Genomic DNA, 17,916 nt, shown 5'->3' with positions numbered 1-17,916 from the left:
ATGTCTTCATTCAGGTCACCTTCTCAGCATGCATTCTTGCCTGCCTGATCTAAAATTGCAACCTCTTTGCCCTGGCTGGTGTGGCTCAGTGGACTGAGCATCAGCCTGCGAACCAAAGGGTCACCAGTTTGATTCCCAGTCACGGCATGTGCCTGGGTTGCAGGCCAGGTTCCCGGTGCAGGGCATGCGAGAGGCAACCACACATTGGTGTTTCTCTTCCTCTCTTTCTCCTTCCTTCCCCTTCTCTCTAAAAATAAATAAAATCTTTTAAAAAAAATAAAATTGCAACCTTGTCTAACACTCCCGGTCCCCCTTCTGTGCCTGTCCTTCCTCCTTATTGCCATCAGAGATCCTCTCTTTTATTCATGTTTGTGCTTGTCCTCTGCCTCTCTACTAGAATGTCAGCTCCACCAGGGCAGGCACACTTGACTGTTTCATTCACTGCTCTATCCCCAGGTCCTGGCCAAGAGTAGTTATTTTGTTATGTATTTCTTGAATGAATGAATATTCATTTTTTGAAGAAACAAATATTTCTTGAGTAAACGAATGAATGAACATTTACCACTCTTTCCAAACAGAAGCCAGATTCCTCAGTGTCATTCAAGGCCCTTTACAACTCGACCTCTCCTTGACCAGCACTCTGGCCTGATCGCCACCTCTCCTTTCCATACCCTACATGCCTGACCCTCCTTTCACTTTGCTGAGTTGGCCTCCCACACCCAGCTCACATCTCTTTCCATTGAAATCCTACCTGCCCTTCAGGTCTGAGCTAATTGTCACGTTCTCCACCAGAGCTTCCTTGACTTCCCCAGCTAGAGGAGCTCTCCCTCTTCCAAACTCTTACAGCTCAGCTCTGGGCACTACAACCCTCACACTTTGCCCTGTGTACACACATCTTATCTCTATGGTAAGCTACTAACTCTATCCAGGAGATTGGGGCTAGGTCTCAACACATCTTTTTGTCTTGCTAAGTGTGTAGTCTAGTGTTGTGCACAAAAAAGGCAGGGAACACATGAATAAAATACCTCCAATATCACGGCACTGGGTAGGGAGTGAAGGAATATGTATAACTACCTGTATTTGTAGGACTTTGCTGCTGTCTTACAAAATCTGCATGAGGTGGGACTGGTACTTTCATCACACCCATTTGACAGGCGAGGACACTGAGGCTCAGGGGCTGAGGCCATTTTCCAAGTTTCGAAAGCCAGCCAGCCTTGGTCTCCTGCTTTAGGGAGTTTGCTGCCCTGCCTCAGAGCTTCCTAGAAGCCACAAAGGCTTAGCTGCAAATCCTAACTGCCATCCCCTTAGGAGTCAGCTCTATTTCAGAGTTCATAAGAATTCTGCCATGCAGGCTGACCTGTATCGCAGATCAAAGAAACATGTCAAAGTGCATGCATGTCCTCCCAGCATACCATGTGTTTTTGTGCCCTAGAAGTTCAATTTCTGGGTTTCCAGGGTCCTAGAAAGTGAGGATTGTTGGGGGAGAAGACCCCTACACTTCTTGCTCTCTGCACCCCCATCAAATTCCTCAACATAAGCAACACTGGTTTTAGGACAGACAAGTACAGGGACTGTGAAAAGGAAGGCAGCTTACTTGCCCGTGCCAGCACCTTCTGGGCTTCCAAATCTAGCGCCCTCGCAGGCACCTAGGCACTTCCATCTCCGAGTGCCCCGTCCTACCCCCTCTCTCCCGCGCCCACCATGCGCCCAAGACCCGGATGCCCCCCAGCGAGGCGTGGGGGTCCCTAGCTTTTCCCAGAGTGGCTCTCCTCTACCAGACGCAGGCGTTCTGCCCATCCCGCTGGTACGCACCCAGTTGCACCTCCCGGGGTCAGGCGGGCAGAAGGGTGTCCCTGCACACGCGCCTGCTGCAGCTCCCGCCCCGGCGAGCCTGCAACCCAGGCGTCCTGCCCCCTGCTCTGACCTCCTGGCCCCCACTTCGGGCGACCCCTCACGCACACAGCCTCCCCCACCCCCACACACGCACGCACACATGCTGATAACAGTCCCGACCCCCGGCCGCAGCTGCAGTCCTCGGGCCAACACCGGCCAGTTGCCTCGCTGTGCGTCCTCCTGGACGCTGGTCCTGCGCTTGCTCGGCTCGACCCTTGGCTTGGCAACCCCTGGACAGTGGCCCCCTCCTCCAGCCTGTGGAGTGGCCCTACCCCACCGAGCTTTCAGGGATGAGGGCTCAGGGCGCGGGCGCCGGCCGAGCCCCTGGTCACTAAGCGGCCAGGTGGGGCACGGAGGAGATGGGGGTGCGCGGTGAGTGCTGGCCCGCTGGGGAGCTCCCGACCCGGCCCCTGTTTGAGAAGGGATTTACCGCTAGGACTGTTGGCCCGGAGGTGATTGAGTTCAAGGACCGGCGACCTGCCGAGGGACCCCGGAAGGACAAGGGGGGTGGGGCTGCCTCCACGTGTCTGTCGGGCTTTGGGAGTCCCTGGGAAAGGCAGAATGTGACCTGGAGACGGGGACAAGATTTCGGGGTTTGGGGAAAAGAAGGGCTGCTGTTCGGGTTGGGAAGAAGTTGATACCCGGGTCCTGGAGCAACCACCGGGATCCGCGAGAGGGGAAGCCTCTGTCACGGCCGGACTGAAGTTTGGACCGGACAAGTGGAGCCGGTAGCTGGGGGGTGGGGTGTGAGCTTGGCAGCAGGGTTGAATGAAGGCAAAGGAGGCAGAACCTGAGCGCTTGGAAGGTTGGGTTTGGGAGGACTGGCCTAGGCGGGATGCGTGAGTCTGCCCCTCCAAACCAACCCCTCTCCTCCTGCTCCTGCCTCACACCAAGCCTGGCTCTATTTTCTAGAATGTCCTGCCCTGCTGCCCCTGCTGTCCTTGCTGCTGCTTCCTCTGGGCCTCCCAGTCTTGGGCGCCCCGCCACGCCTCATCTGTGACAGCCGAGTCCTAGAGAGGTACATCCTGGAGGCCCGGGACGCCGAAAATGTCACGGTGAGGCCCCCAGGACATTCCACAGAATTCACTCTGAGGTGCTCAGGAGTCTCCTCCAAGATCCAGGAACCTGGAATCTGTCCTGGTACTTGGTTCAGGGCTGGAGGTGGGAAGCCAGAGCCCCCAGTAAAAATGATAAAACTAGTAAGCCTAATGCACGTCTGGAAGCTGGGTAAGGGGCAACGCTGGAGGGCCTATAGCCTGTGGGCTGGGCTGGGAGCCCCTGGGGGCCTTGACTCCCTTGGGTTGTGCTTTCAGATGGGCTGTGCTGAAGGCTGCAGCTTCAGTGAAAACATCACGGTCCCAGACACCAAGGTTAACTTCTATGCCTGGAAGAGGATGGAGGTGAGTTTATTTTTTTCCTTCCTTTTGGGGAGTCTCATTTTGAGAACCTGATAGGGTGGGAGGGAAAATAATAGAGATAGAGGAAAAAATGGAGCAGCAAAGATGAGGACTGAATGGAATATGTTCATTCATTCATTCCACAACCCTTATTGCATGCCTTCTGTTTGTTTGCTCAGCTTTGGGCTTGGGGCTGCTGAGAGGGATGAGGAAGGGGCTGGCTTGGGCCAGATGACTCCGAGTCTCTGCTCCCTTTAGGTTGAGCAGCAGGCCTTGGAAGTCTGGCAGGGCCTGGCCCTGCTCTCAGAAGCCATCCTTCGGGGTCAGGCCCTGTTGGCCAACTCCTCCCAGCCATCTGAGACCCTGCAGCTGCACGTGGACAAAGCCATCAGCAGCCTGCGCAGCCTTACCTCCCTGCTTCGGGCGCTGGGAGCCCAGGTGTGTAGGAATAGATCTTCCCTCACACTCTGTTCTTTCTGTAAAATGGGAGAAGGACCCTGCCAAGGAATATTCTGGCTCTCCTCATTACCCCCCCACCCCCCGCATTCTGTCTTGAATCCGATCTCCCTCCAGGGTCCCTGACACTGCAGTAATCTTCTGTTCTCTCCTTGACAGAAGGAAGCCATCTCCCCTCCAGACCCAACAGCCTCTGCTGCTCCACTCCGAACATTCACTGTTGATACTTTGTGCAAACTTTTCCGAATCTACTCCAATTTCCTGCGGGGAAAGCTGAAGCTGTACACAGGGGAGGCCTGCAGGAGAAGGGACAGGTGACCAGATGCTCCCACCCTGGGCACATCCACCACCTCGCTCACCACTACTGCTCATGCCACGCCTTCCACACCACCACTCCTGACCCCCATAAAGGGGCTATCAGCGCAGCACCAGCCTGTCCCACGGACACTCCAGGGCTAGCGGTGACATCACAGGGGCCAGAGGAACGGTCCAGAGCTCAGCTCAGATCTAAGGATGACACAGGGCCAGCCTGAGGCCCTGAAGAAGGAAGAATTCAGAGATCAGCTTAAACTTGGGATGGTGCCATGTTGGAGAGACACCGAACTCATCTCGGCGCCCTGCAGAACTGTGATGCCAGGACAAGCTGGAGGGCAAATACCTCCCCTTGCACCTACCAAGCAGGGATAGGATGGACTGGAGAATTTAGGTGGCAAGCCATGAATTCTCTAGATCTCATGGGGACTCCATAACAGCAAGAGCCCCTTGGATAATGAAGGTGGTGGGAGCCATGAAGATGGGATGGGGGCTGGCCCCTGGCTCTCATGGGGTCCAAGTTTTGTGTATTTTTCAGTCTCACTGGCAAGAACTAAAACCATAACATGGCTCTTGGTTTTTGTGTTTTCCTAGGAGCCCCCTCTTTCCCTGGCTCCACCTCCATTATGGAAGCAGGCAACAGGCCAGGGAAACCACAGGCGGAGGGGGTCAGACCCTACGTGCTACCTTGCAGGGCCTGTCTGACCTCTTGACCCACTGGGCGTGAGGCCACAAGCTCTGCCCACACCGGTCAATAATGTGGCTCCATTCAAGGCTATTCCTCAGTAGGCAGCTACCAACACTTTATTCTGCCTCTTCTCTGTGGCCCCTTCAGCTAATGCCACATTCCCAGCACCAGCCTCTGCCACCTCAGTGCACCAACCCCCTTTAAATCCAGCTCACCTCTTTCCTTGCCTAGGTCACCATAAATGTCCTGCCCCAAGACTTGCAGAGTGGCAGTAGACAGCAGTGCAGAGGAGCCATGTTCCCGGACAGCCAACTCACAGAGCACTCACTTTGTGCTCAGTGCTTCTCTAGGTAGCTTACTTCTGTAATCTCATGTTATTCCTCACACAGCCCTATGAGAAAGTTACTGCTGTCATTCCCATTGTACAGATTAAGAAGTAAAATAATTTGCCCAAGGCCAAGGCAACAGGAATTCCCCCAGCAATCACACCTTCCCTCTTCTGCTTATTTTCCTTCTACACAATCCCCACCGGTTCCCTGTTCCCCTGGGATGGGGGACACAGAGCAAACTAACTCAACCTTCACTCCCAATCCTTGCTCTTTATCTGATCCTTTACTCTGACACCGAACTTCAAATTCTTTCCCAGCAATGCTTCCAGGGGCAAAGCAGTGCCCAAGAGAGACCTGTGCAGACAGCAAAAGATGTCGCAAAACTATCTGGACTCCAGTCCTGGCCATTATCGTACACACGGGGATCAGTCTTTCTGCTTATATCGCAAAACTTAGAGAAGTCAGCCTGTGCCCATACAAATATGCAAAATGGAGACAATGTTTTGCAACATGCAGCGGGAAAAATTATGGGAAGGTTGGGGGATTGGAGGGTATTTGCCAAATATGTGTGGGGGGAAGGGTGAAGCTGTGGTGGGTGGAGGACAGAAGGGGTGGACCCTAGGCGAATTTTCACTCTGGCCAACCCGACTCCTGGCTTAGAGTGCCCTCTTCAGGCCCTATTAGGAAGTGCTAGAGAAATCTTCAAGCAATAGAACCCTTAAGAGTTCTGACCTTGCACATTTCAATAAAAATTTGTATTGTGGTTTCCACATGTGGCATCTGGTTTTTGCCCCACTGCTGTGACTCAGTAAGGAAAGAATCTCTATTTCTTGCTGGTGGAATTGAAGCTAAAAGATTTATTCTGAAGCCCAAGGAATCCAGCTAATAAATGACAGCTAGGACCTGACCTCGAGATTTAGGACTCGTAACTCCAAAAGCTCGTCTACCTCTTTTTCAGCCTGATTTGCTGCTCTTAGTCCCCAGAATTCAGGGCCACCGACCCTCTACTTCTCTTCAGACTTCTTACTGCTTTCAATTAAACAAAAAAAAAAATAGTTACTGGTGTCTGAACTATATGGCCTGGACCAGGTGTAATGGGCAAGTATGTTAAGAGCATTAACACATAATTCCTTTATTCCACACTTACGGAGTGCCAACTGTGACCTATCCTTTGTACCAAGAGCTAGTGAAATGACAGTCTGTGCTACCCACAGCCCAGTATCCTCCAAGAGCCAGAAGTCCACGGGGGCAAAAAGACAGGCGCTCATCATTTTAGCCATAATCAGCTTGGTATGTGACTTGAGTGCTGAGATGTGGGGTAACCAGAGGCCCAGGGTGTGAAGAACTTGGTGAGGACCCAAGTCCCCGTGCAGAGCCAGATTTGCAAGGAGGGCATTTCCAGATTAAACATAGGCCAGGAGTGTGAACTGTATTCAGTACTATCATTATTATGATTAACAACACAATAAACTCCATGCTGTGATTCACACCACAACTCCATGAAATAGGAGGACAATAGGTACCACCTCCATTTGTCAGATAGGAAACTAAAACTAAGTTCTGCCAGGTAAGTGATGGAACCGGCTCTTCTGACTTCCTGGTGGGACAGGAGACAGTGCAGCCCAGTTTTGAGTCAGCAGATTACATAGTAGCTAATGGAGGTGACTTCTGTTTGTAGAGGGCTTTTTGATTTACAGGGTGCTTTCCTGGGCATCTCTCATTTGCTCTCCTAACCCCACAAGGAGGGCAGAGATGGGAGAGGATCACTGCTTTGCGGAAGAGGAAACCAAGGTCCAGAGAGTTTATGGGCCTTGCCCAGGTCATTAGACACTGAGAGGAAGGTCCAGGATCAGAAGCCAGGCTCTCTGACTCTGGGCCCCTCTTCTACCGAAAGCATACGTCACTGGGGCAGAGGAGAGAGTTAGCGGGGGTGGGTGAAGAGAGAAAAGAGCGCTAGGCATGTTCATCTTTCACCGCCACTCTTGCTCACTCCATTTTCTGCTTCAGGCACCCACTTCCTCCCTGGATAGGTGGAGAATGCCTGCCACTCTCCCCATTGCGCAGTCTTCCAGCACTAGAGGCCAACTCAGCCGCTGCCTGCAGCCCCAGATTCCATCTTGACAGCAGCTTCTTGGCCTTGGGTACTACTGGCCTGAACCCTCTCCCTGGGCCATAACATCAGGCTGACCAAATGCACCTGCCTGACCCCAGCTCAGAGGCTGCATAGGATTTTTCTGGAACTACTCAGTCCACACGTTTCATCATTGCAGGCGACTGTTGCTGGAGTTGAGTTAGCTAAATGGGGTCTCTTAGACATTGGAATCTAAACTGAAAGTTAACTACTGTATATTATTTCCAGCTGGTAAAGGCTAATGCCTCTAAAATTTCATCATAAAACTGTGACATTATGACAGATTATTAGCAACAGAAAAACAGGCAGCAGTATGGTTTCCCAACTTATATGAGTCATACCCAGCTGTCTGTAAACTTCCTTCTTGATTTTTAAAAATTGATTATTAAAAAGTTATACACACGTAATTTTTTATTTTGAAATCTTTGGCTGGGCTAACATCTCCTCTCCATCTTACAGATGAGGACAGCGAGGCCCAGAGAGGACGATCAGAGTGCGCGAGGGCTCACAGCAGTACCAGGGCTGCCTCCAGTTCTCTGACCGAATTCCCGGGGGTTTTCTACATCCCAGGGTCTCCCGCGCCTATTCCTGCAGCTGCCAGTCTTGTCAGGTGACAAACCCTCTGAGGTCTTGCCTGTTCCTGACTCCCCAAGACGCAGAGCCCAGTGGTTCCCACCCATCACCACCATCCATCCCTTCCTGTCCTGCCTTGAGCACCCAACCCCCACCTCCAGGCAGATTGGAAGCTGTGACTGTCCAGCTCTGTGGCGCCAAAGGGAGGTCAGCAAAAGCAGCTCTCAGAGGCCTTATTGCCCAACCAGGAGGGGCTGTGGATCAATTGACTTCTGCTGCTCTTCCCCAGGTTAACCATTTCCTGGCTTTATCCCTCTATTGATTGCTCTGCCGGCTTGGTCCGGAGGAAGGGTAGATGAGGGTTTGAGATGGGGCATCTTTGATATCCCCAGGTTTGATGTAGAAAGGCAGAGGATCTCTGTTTCCCTGGGTCTAATCCCTACATGGGCCCTGTTGATGCTCATGTGGGCACAGGAGTCATGGAGACAGTAAAAGGGGCTTAGGGACTTCCCTCTTGGACTTCTGCTGCTCAACTGTACCGACCCCTCCCCGATAGCCCAGAAGGAGGGCCTGCCTGGGCATCGTTGTCACTTGTCAGGTGCCCTGGGCGTAGATTTGGTAGTAGGGAGTGGGGGTTTGCCGAGGTACAGGGCATGGCACTGAAGGTTGCTAAGAACCGAGGTGTGGTGGGATATAGGAAACTGGGACTCATGATAGCTCAGCTCACTGCGGGCCAGCCCTCCAGCCTACCTGTAGCTCTGCCTGTGCCACGAGAGTCAACAGGGTTTTTTAAAGCCAAAAAAACCACCCTTTCAGCTGCAGTCTTATGTAGAATTGCCATTTATGAAACTGATAAGCGCATAGCTGCTCTGGCTGAGGTGGAACTCCCTATTTGGATACTCCCAACAACTCCCGAGGGTCTCCTCACAGGGCTGTGGGCCGGGGCAGGACACAGTGTGGGGACTGTCAGTGCAATGCTCTTATGCTGGGCAATTGACTTCATCTCTCCTGAGCTCAGTTTCCACACGCAGAAAATGAGGTCACTATTTTTATTAAGAATAGGACGTGAAGTTCAGTTAGGTTAGCCTGCAAGAGTTGCTGTTTCCAGCTCCATCTGCATTAACACTCATCTGCGCCTTATCTCTCACCTTCTACATTCTCCTCCCCTGTCTCCCTGGCTTTGACCAGACACCCTTTGATTCATATTCTTCCCCACCGCCCCCCCCCATCCTACCCCCAGCAGCGTTTTGAAAATACAAGTGACTTGATAGTCAGTCCCATTGCTTAAAAACTTTTGGTGGTTCCTCAAAGCTATGGTATTCAAGATCTCCTAGGCAGGGTTTCTTCCTTTTCCTGGTCATGTACACACACACACACACACACACACACGCCATTCTCCAAAAGTGTCATACTCCCTCCAATCTTGGAACATGTCTTCTTCCTGGAATGTGTCTTCTCAACTTCTTTGCTAATTACCATCTTTGTAGAAAGCCCCTCAGGTGTCACCTTCTACAGAAGCCTTCCCTAACCAGCAGTGACCTGGGTCAAAAACTCCTTTCACAGGCTCCCAGCCAGAAGAACGCACTATTGTAAAGGGTGGCAAAAGGTGGGAAGAGCCCTGGCTGGTGTGGCTCAGCAGATTGAGCACTGGCCTGTGAATCAAAGGGTCCCTGATTCGATTCCCAGTCAGGGCAGCACATGCCTGGGTTGCGGACCAGGTCCCCATTAGGAGGCACTTGAGAGGCAACCACATATTGGTGTTTCTCTTCCTCCCTCCCTTACCCTCTCTGAAAATAAATAAATAAAATCTTTAAAATAAGTTTTTAAAAAAAGATGGGGGCGAGGTGGGGTGGAGGAGAGAGGGCTGGCATTAGCCAAGCAGGAAGGTGGGGGATGAGCTGGATGTGGGCAGCACTGGCATGAAGCTCGTCTGAGAGGGATCCTACTGTGGCCTTTCTGTGGCTGAAGACCTTTCCATTCGCCTCCTACTTCACGGATGAAGCAGAAGCCACTAAGTTTTCATCTGCGCCGTCCCCTTCGTCGTCCCTTCACAAAGCTGGTTGTCCCTCCTGCTGCCTAGACTTTTCCCACCCATCTTCTCAGAAGCCCTTTTTTCATCTCTCTCATTGCTCACACCTTTCCCATGAGCATTTACATAGGCTCAAATTTCTCTTATCTTGAAAACACCCTACTTTGTCCCAGTTTCTGGACCTACTCTCCAAGTCTTCTTTAGATGGCCAAACAGCTTTAAAACATGGTCCCTGCCTCCTTCTTGGATCCTGTTCTTCAACTTTCACTCCCTCCTCAAACCCTCTAGTCTGGCTTCCTTCCAACCAGGCCCCTCAAATGACTTTCAACCAGGCCCCTCCAAATGACTAAGGTGTTTATAACAAACCAAATCTATACACAGGAACAGCCGGATATGTAAATACGCAGAAGACAGGGAAACTGTGCTCGCTCCTCCCTAGGGGTCACCGCTGTAAACAGCTATGTGTCCTGTTAGTTCCATCTCTGCACCTCAACCTGAGTATGTATATAAATACATACTTTTGTTCTGGAATGTTACACAAATGGGATCACACTATAAAATTTTTTCTATTTCTCATTTCTTTTGTTTAATATATCTCTAGGTGCTCTTTCTACCATTGGAACTCTAGGGATCTCCCATCTTTCTTTCTTTCTTTCTTTCTTTCTTTCTTTCTTTCTTTCTTTCTTTCTTTCTTTCTTTCTTTTCTTTTCTTTTCTTTCTTTCCTTCCTTTCTTCCTTCCTTCCTTCCTTCTTTTCTTTCTTTCTTTCTAAAGTCAGGAATAAAATCTAATAGTATCATATTATCAAGGAGTACCTTTTAAAAATTATTTCTTAAAGTTCTGTTGAAATACACATAATATTCATTGTTAACTGTTTTTAAGTGTATATTTTAGTGACATTAAGTGCATTCTAATTCTTCTTTTTTTTTTTTTTAAAGATTTTATTTTATTTTTTTAGAGAGAGGGGAAGGGAGAGAGAAAGAGAGAAAGAGAAACATTGATCAGTTGCCTCCTGCCACCAGGGACCTGGACAGTAGCCCAGGCATGTGCCCTGACTGGGAATCAAACCAGTGACCTTTTGGTTTGTGGGATGAGGCCTAACCCACAGAGCCACACCAGTCAGAGTAAGCGTATTCATATTCTTTGTGCAACCCATTGCCACCATCTATCTCTAGAACTTGCATCTTATAAAACTGAAATATAAACCCATTAAACACTAATTCCCCATTCCCTACTCCCCCAGCCCCTGGCAACCACCATTCTAGTCTCCGTCTCTAGGAATTTGCCTGCGCTAGGTACCTCCTATGAGTGGAATCATATTGTATTTGCTTTTCTGTGACAGACTTATTTCAGTTAACATAATGTCCTCAAATATTGCTGCATGTGTCAGAGCTGTCTTCCCTTTTAAGGCTGAACAATATTCCACTGTATGTATATATCACATTTTGTTTATCCATTCATCTGTCTATGGACATTTGGGTTGCTTCCACCTCTTGGCTATTGTGAATAATGCTGCTATGAACATGAGTACACTAATACCTGTTCAATTCCCTGCTTTCAATTCTTTGCAATTTTTCCAATTCTATATACCCATAAATGGAATTGGTTAAACCATATGGTAATTTTATTTTATTTTTTAGGGAAACTGTTCTTTTTAATACCAGCATTATATTCCTTCATATGAATAATATTCCTTGAATATGATCTGACTGCATATCTACTGGTAAACAGTTGGGTAATTTGATTATTTTCCTATTGTAAACAATGCTACAATTAACATACTTAAAGTATGTACATTTTTGTGCAAATGAGCATGCATTTCTGTGGGAAGACTGTTAGAAAGGTAATGCTGGGTCAAAGATATGCACATTTGGAAGTTTAATAGTCATTGTCAAATTACCCTCTGAGAAGTTTTCATTAACATACAGTCTTATCAACAATGTATTTGAGTGTGTCTATCTGCATACTGGCCAACACTCAGTGTTATCAGTCTTTTAAATTGTTGTCAATGTAACAGTTTAGTTTGCTCAACATTTCCCTTATTGCTAGTGAAGCAGAGCATCCTTTCCAATGTTTACTGTCTGGTTGTATTTCTTCAGTAACTTGTCCTTTTCAATTCCTTGCCAATAAGCATTTCAGTCCTCACTTTACTTGACCTTCCAGTCGCCTTTGCCATTGTTGCCAGCTATAGAATTTTAGGTTTGAAATGAGTTTCTCTTGGAATTCTGCAGACAATGTTCCGCTGCCTCTTAGGATCCATGGTTGCCATAGAAAAGTCCAACGCCCTGCTGATTCCTGATACTTAGTACGTGACCTGCTTTTTTCTGTCTGAGAGTGTTTAATATTTTTCCTTCACCCCTGACATTCTGAAATTTTATGGCATGCCTTTCATGGGTCTCTCTGCATTCATCATACTAGATTCCTTTTAATCAAGAGACTCATGTTTCAGTTCTGGGAAACCTTGTGTAGTTTTTCTTCAGTAATTTTTTTTTCTGTGTTTTCTCCTTTTCAATCTTTTTTTGTTGGGTGTTAGACTTCCTATACTGCTTCTCCAAGTCTCTCTTTTCTTTCTCTCTTGCTTTCCTTCCCTCTTGCTCTCATTTTATTTCTTTCAATTCCGATTTATAACTCTTCTGTTGAATTTTAAATTTCAGCCCTCATAGTTTTTCTTTCCAGTTTCCGGATTGTCCGATTTTCATGGCATCCTCAGAAGGATGCCCAGCAAGGAGGGTCAGAGGTGTCTAAAATAGCCTGGGCTCCTTACTCTGCCTTCCCCGTATCCTCTGAGAGCCGACCCTGATGTCCTGCATGGCTTCGCCAGTCTGGACTCTGGTGCTGATGATAGGGGCTGCCTGCGGCCAGGGCCACACTCCCTTCTCTGTCCGGTAAGCTGGGCTAAGGGGGCGATGGGGCGTGGCTCTGAGAAATAGTGAGGGACAAAGTCGGAGGGGGCACGCAGGCCCGTTATGAAGGGCACAGTCCTGGGGAGGAAGGCGGGAGCCCCGTGGGATAGAGAGAGGTGAGCAGAAGTGAGGGGGGCCCCACAGCCTCAGAGCCAGGGACTGAGCGGTGCGAGAGCTCAGTGGGAGCAGGGCAGCAGAAACAGGAGGGAAGAGGGAAGAGCTAGGGAGACAGGGCTGAAGATGGCAGCAGAGGAAGAGAGAGAGGTCAAGCCCTCAGAAAATGGACAACACCTGGAGCAGACCCAGCAATCAGGAGGGACTTCAAGTAGGAGGCAAGAAATGATGACTGGCTCAGTGTCCTGGAAATTGTTTGGGGGGGCTTTGAAAAAGTAGAACTTGAACAACTAAAACCAGCGGCTGTTCTCTGTGGCCCACTCCACTTGAGGAATGGCAAGGATTCTCTGGGGAATCTGGAAGGTGAGGAGGGGTGGTCTCTTTGTTAGTTCTCTCTATGTTCAGTTGCATGTAGCTGTGACAATACTACCCCTGCCTCAAACCTAGCAACAAGAGACCCACATAGTCCCTAATTTGGGGGGAAAACTTGGACTATATGACAAGAAGATCTCAACCTGAAAGGAGGAGATTCCCCAGGTATAAATGCTCCGCCGAGACTCAACCATGCCTGACGTCTGGGGCATAGAGGGGCAGAGGGTACTGGCGGGGATGTGAGGACTTTTCCAGAGACAGATGAGAACTTCAGGTGAGCTCACAGTCAGTCTTTGAGGCTTATAATTCTTGATAATCACAGGTATTACATTTTGTTTTTTCTCCAAATCAACCTCAAGGCCTCTGGACCAGAAGCCAGTCACTCGCAGCTCTAAGGACAACTGTGAGTTGGAAACCAGGACTGCTCAGAGTTTCCCTCCCTCCCTCCCAGGGTGGCCACCCAGGTGCCCTCCAGGCCAGGCAGTGACACAAGCATGGAATGAATGTGTAAAGGGCAGCCCTTAGTGGACAGAGGGTGGGAGGAACTGTGGAGGAGTACAAGCCCCGCCTAAAGATTCACACTCAGATCACAGCAGCGAGTGAATGCTGCCCAGACAAGCCTTCCTGCTCCCCTGAACCCAGCCCCCTGGGCCCCAGTTTGTGACTCTCGACCTAGAGATTCTGTCCATCCTACCCCACCCCACCTTGTGTTTCTCCCAAGAGAGGACTTGTTTCTCTTTCCCAAATCCCTGCTCTGGACCCTAATCTCAGTGGCCGCCGTCTCTAAGCTTACCAGTCTTGCTAACTCCTATCCCCCCAGTTCGGTCCTCTCTCTTCTCCTGGACTCACAGTGGCCTTTTCCCCACCAGCCATTATAACCCAGTGTGATTTTGAGGACAACTCCAGACCCTTCTGTGACTGGACTCAGGTGTCCACCGATGATGGGGACTGGATTCGAGCCCGTGGGCCCTCCCCCTTGGGCAGCATTGGGCCCCCTGGTGGCTACCCCAATGGAGGTGAGGAAGCCTGAAGTTTAGGAAGGCAGCTGGGAGGTGGGCACAGGCAGATCCGGGTGGAGGGAGCAGGGAGGCAGTTGGGAGTGGGCACCTGGGCTCTGGGAAAGGGCCGCGGGCAGCTCACAGGGGTGGCAGGGCCCCACTGTCCTGGGCTCTGCCTCCCCAGAGGGCTACTACCTGCACCTGGACTCGAGCACCTTCCGCCCAAGCGGGGTGGCCCGCCTGCGCAGCTCCCCCATATGGGAACAAGGCCCCCTGTGCGTGCACTTCGCCTACCACATGTTCGGGCTGTCGTGGGGCGCCCAGCTCAAACTGCTGCTGCTCACGGGCACCAAGAGCAAGTACCCCAACCTGCTTTGGAAACACATTAACACTCGGAGTCCCTCCTGGATGTCCACCACTGTCACTGTGCCGAAGGGCCATGCCCTGCCAAGCCAGGTGAGGCTGAGGGCAGAGCCTGGGGCCCCAGTGGGAATCTGGGTGTGTGTGGGGGTGGCCAGGAGGGACTGGGACAGTGAGGGACTACGGGGTGGCTGAAGCTCCTGAATTCAGGCAAGAAACTAGAGGCTCACAGCGGAGTGATCCTTCCTGCCTCCCACAGCTGATATTTGAAGGAGTGACAGGCAGCACCACTTACCTGGACATCTCTCTGGATGCTGTCTACATCCGTCGGGGCTCCTGCAGTAGGGGTGAGCACCTGTCCCTCCTCTTACTCCCCACCCCCATCATCGCCTGGCGTGGCAGGAGTAGCTCAGGGGCCATGACCCTGGTTTCTTTCAAAGTTGAGGCTACTTGCTCCTCTCTACCTTCATACCCTGTACCTTTGACTCCTGAAGCAGCCACGCCTAAAAAGAGGTTCTCCTTTAACATAGAGTTGTGGTGATACCCGGTCCTGGAGTGACCAACCATTCCAGTTTGCTCTGGGCTCTCCCTGTTTTAGTCCTGACAGTCTTTCATCTCAGGGAACCCTCAGTCCAGGGTAAACCTGAATGTGTGGTCACCCTGGCTGCTACCAGATTCATCTGGAATTAGCTCTCTAATCTGATGTTAGAAATCTGAGGGGAGCAAACTCAAGGGAAGAAAAATTCCGGAAGCTGGGTGCAAGGAACTAACACGGAGCACAGGTACTGTGCTAGATGCTCCCTGCACATAATCTAGTTTGGATACTGTTATTCCCAGTTTATAGGTAAGGAAATTGAGAGTTGGGCCGTTGAAGTAATCTGGGCCAGGAACATAGCCGCTGGGGAGCGGAACTGCAGCTAGCTTGAGAGCCGAGCCCTCCCTGGCTCACAGGACCCAGGAGGGGACTCAGAATTCCGACTCCAGATTGAGGCATACTTTTCAGAGCCGTGCCCTCTTAGGAAAAGCTAAATCCTCTGTTCTTTCATTCCTCCCAGCCTGCATGATGCAGATGTGCAGCTTTGACACTCAAAATAATCTCTGTGGCTGGAGCTGGATGCCCACGGCCTCTGGAGCCAAGTGGGTCCAGAAGAAGGGGTCGTCGGGGGTGCCCCACGTGGGCCCTGAGGATGACTTCTCCAGGCCTGGTAGTGAGTAATGGCCACGCTCCTATCCTCCGACTTCCCGGGCTTCTAGGGACCTCGCAGGAGTTTATGCTGTTTCCTTGACAACTCTACAGTAACTCAACTTGGGAAGGTCTGGGGGGGACCCAAGCAACCTCAAACCTCTATCAGCTTGAACTGCCTGGAAGAAAGCAAACTCCACACTCCCGGCCAGCTCCCTGTACTGCCACCTCACAAGCTCTGCCTGGCAGACATGGCACAGCCTGCGCCTTACCTCTCTTCCTGGGCACCTTTCATTCTTCATTCATCCAACAAACATTTATTGAACACTTAAAATGTGCCCGGTACTGTCCCAGGCACTTAAGATACATCAGCTCACAAAACAGACAAGAAGCAACGGGGTACCAAAAGGGGACAGTTCCTAAAACAATAAAGAAGTACAGTTTTATAGTTATAAGGTGAGTAGTGCTGTCAGAAAAAATAAAAAGTTCAACAAAGTAAGAGGATTGGGCATGCAGGGGTATGGTGGGCTGTGTGTTTAAATAGGGCAGTCGGATAGGTCTCACTCAGGTTATATGTGAGCACGAACTGAAAGGAGATAAGGGAATAAGCCATAAAAATTTTGAAGAGAAGGACATTTTGACCAGAGGGGTCAGCTGTGAAAAAGCCCTGCGTAGCAGTGGACTGGTGGGGATGGGAGGGGAGGGGCGGCTGAGGTTCAGCGGGCAGCCGTGTGGCTCGGTTGGAGAGGGGGAGCTCGGTGGGGTCCTAGGAGGAACAGATCATGTGGCGGCTTGAAAGCCATTGTCAGGACTGTGGCTTCTAGTCTACATGAATGCCTTTGCAGATCTTGAGTAGAGGGGTGACTTGATCTGACTTAGGTTTAAAAGAATCACCTGCTTTTTGTGTTGAAAATCCACTGAAGGGAATGCAGGGAAGCCATTGTGGAGGCTTTTGCAATAATCCAGGAGTTACTCTTCTCCCTCTCCTATTCCATCCACGTCTATCTGTAGCTTCTTTTCCACCACTTCCTTGTGTCCTTGGCTGAACTTTTCTTCTTTTTTTCCTTCCTTCCTCCCTTCCTGTCTTCTTTCCTTCCCTGCTCTTCAGCTCCTTTTCTCTCCTCCAAACGAGCTGCCTCTCCTCCCTCAATCTGCTCCACACAACACACCCTTCTAGCCAGCCCCGAGTGCATGCCATGCCAAGCTTCGCAGGTAGAGGATCATACTCACTAATTTCCTCTTTGAGTTTCTACCTCTTCTTTCTTCTCTTTCCCTTTGCCTTTCTCCATTCTCAATTCTTTCCCTTCCTTCCACCTTATTTTCATTTTCTTTTTCTCCAGCTCTCCCTACTCTATAGCCCTTTCTACCCCATCCAACTCCATGCTCTCAGTCCTCTGAGCTTTCCTGCTGCCTGAGGTTTGCCTTCTAGAAAGACATTGAGAAACCCTCCACCCTGCCTTCATTCTCAGCCCCTGGAGAGCAGGACAGGGCCCGCCCCCCCCCCCCCCGCCCCGGATCAGCCCCACACTCCCCAGCCCCCAGCATTTAGCACTGTGTCTCATGCACAGCGGTTTCAGGAAATGTTTTTTAAAATTTCTCTCTCTCTTCTTTTTTCCATCTTGTTCACTTCATTATGTTTTTTCACCGTTCCTTTCTTTTTCTCCTTTCCTGTTTATCACATGTCCCAGTTTTGCCACTCCTTGCTTTCTTGTTCACCATTTACCATTCCCTTTCCTTTCACTCCACGGTCCTGTTGTTTCTTCTCTTTTCTCCTCTCTTCCATTCCTGCCCATTCCCCTCCTTAGCCCTCTTCTCTCCCTTCCCGAAGGCCTCCATGCAGGACAGTGGGCCTGCTCACCAGGCAGAACCCTAGAGTAGGGCCCCTGCGGGCACCCCAGCGCGCTGTCTGGCAGCCGCCTTCATTTCCCCCCGGCTACTAGTTGCATCACAGGGCGATGCAGAGGCCGACTGACTGACTGAGCTGGTGGTAAGAGTGTGGTGAAGAGAGGGCTGCTCCTCTGTGTCAGACAGGCCCACTCTCAGCAGTTTGCGTGAATCGGCTATGTCCACTGGGTCAAGAAATGTAAGAGAACATGACTCTGGGGAACCTAAAATGTCACAGCCCCTTCAGCTTAGTGGCCTCTCCCAGGCCATACATGTAGTAGGTAAATTCCACAAA

The 17,916-nt window shown here is 50.5% G+C and overlaps 1 protein-coding gene across 1 annotated transcript; it reads left to right on the top strand.

Moving 5' to 3' along the window:
• The first annotated feature begins 2,252 nt into the window (after nt 1-2,252).
• EPO (erythropoietin) lies at nt 2,253-4,064 on the top strand. Its single transcript, XM_054589294.1, has 5 exons — nt 2,253-2,265; nt 2,806-2,948; nt 3,207-3,293; nt 3,549-3,728; nt 3,906-4,064. The coding sequence occupies exons 1-5, from the start codon at nt 2,253-2,255 to the stop codon at nt 4,062-4,064; spliced, it is 582 nt and encodes a 193-aa protein (XP_054445269.1).
• Nucleotides 4,065-17,916: the final 13,852 nt, after the last annotated feature.

This window comes from Pteronotus mesoamericanus, unplaced genomic scaffold, assembly GCF_021234165.1.
Source record: "Pteronotus mesoamericanus isolate MK-2021 breed Mesoamerican mustached bat unplaced genomic scaffold, CSHL_Meso_final scaffold_167, whole genome shotgun sequence".
Taxonomy (NCBI): Eukaryota; Metazoa; Chordata; class Mammalia; order Chiroptera; family Mormoopidae; genus Pteronotus; species Pteronotus mesoamericanus.
The sequence above is the reverse complement of the archived record's forward strand: the minus strand, read 5'-3'. Positions and strand labels throughout refer to the sequence as shown.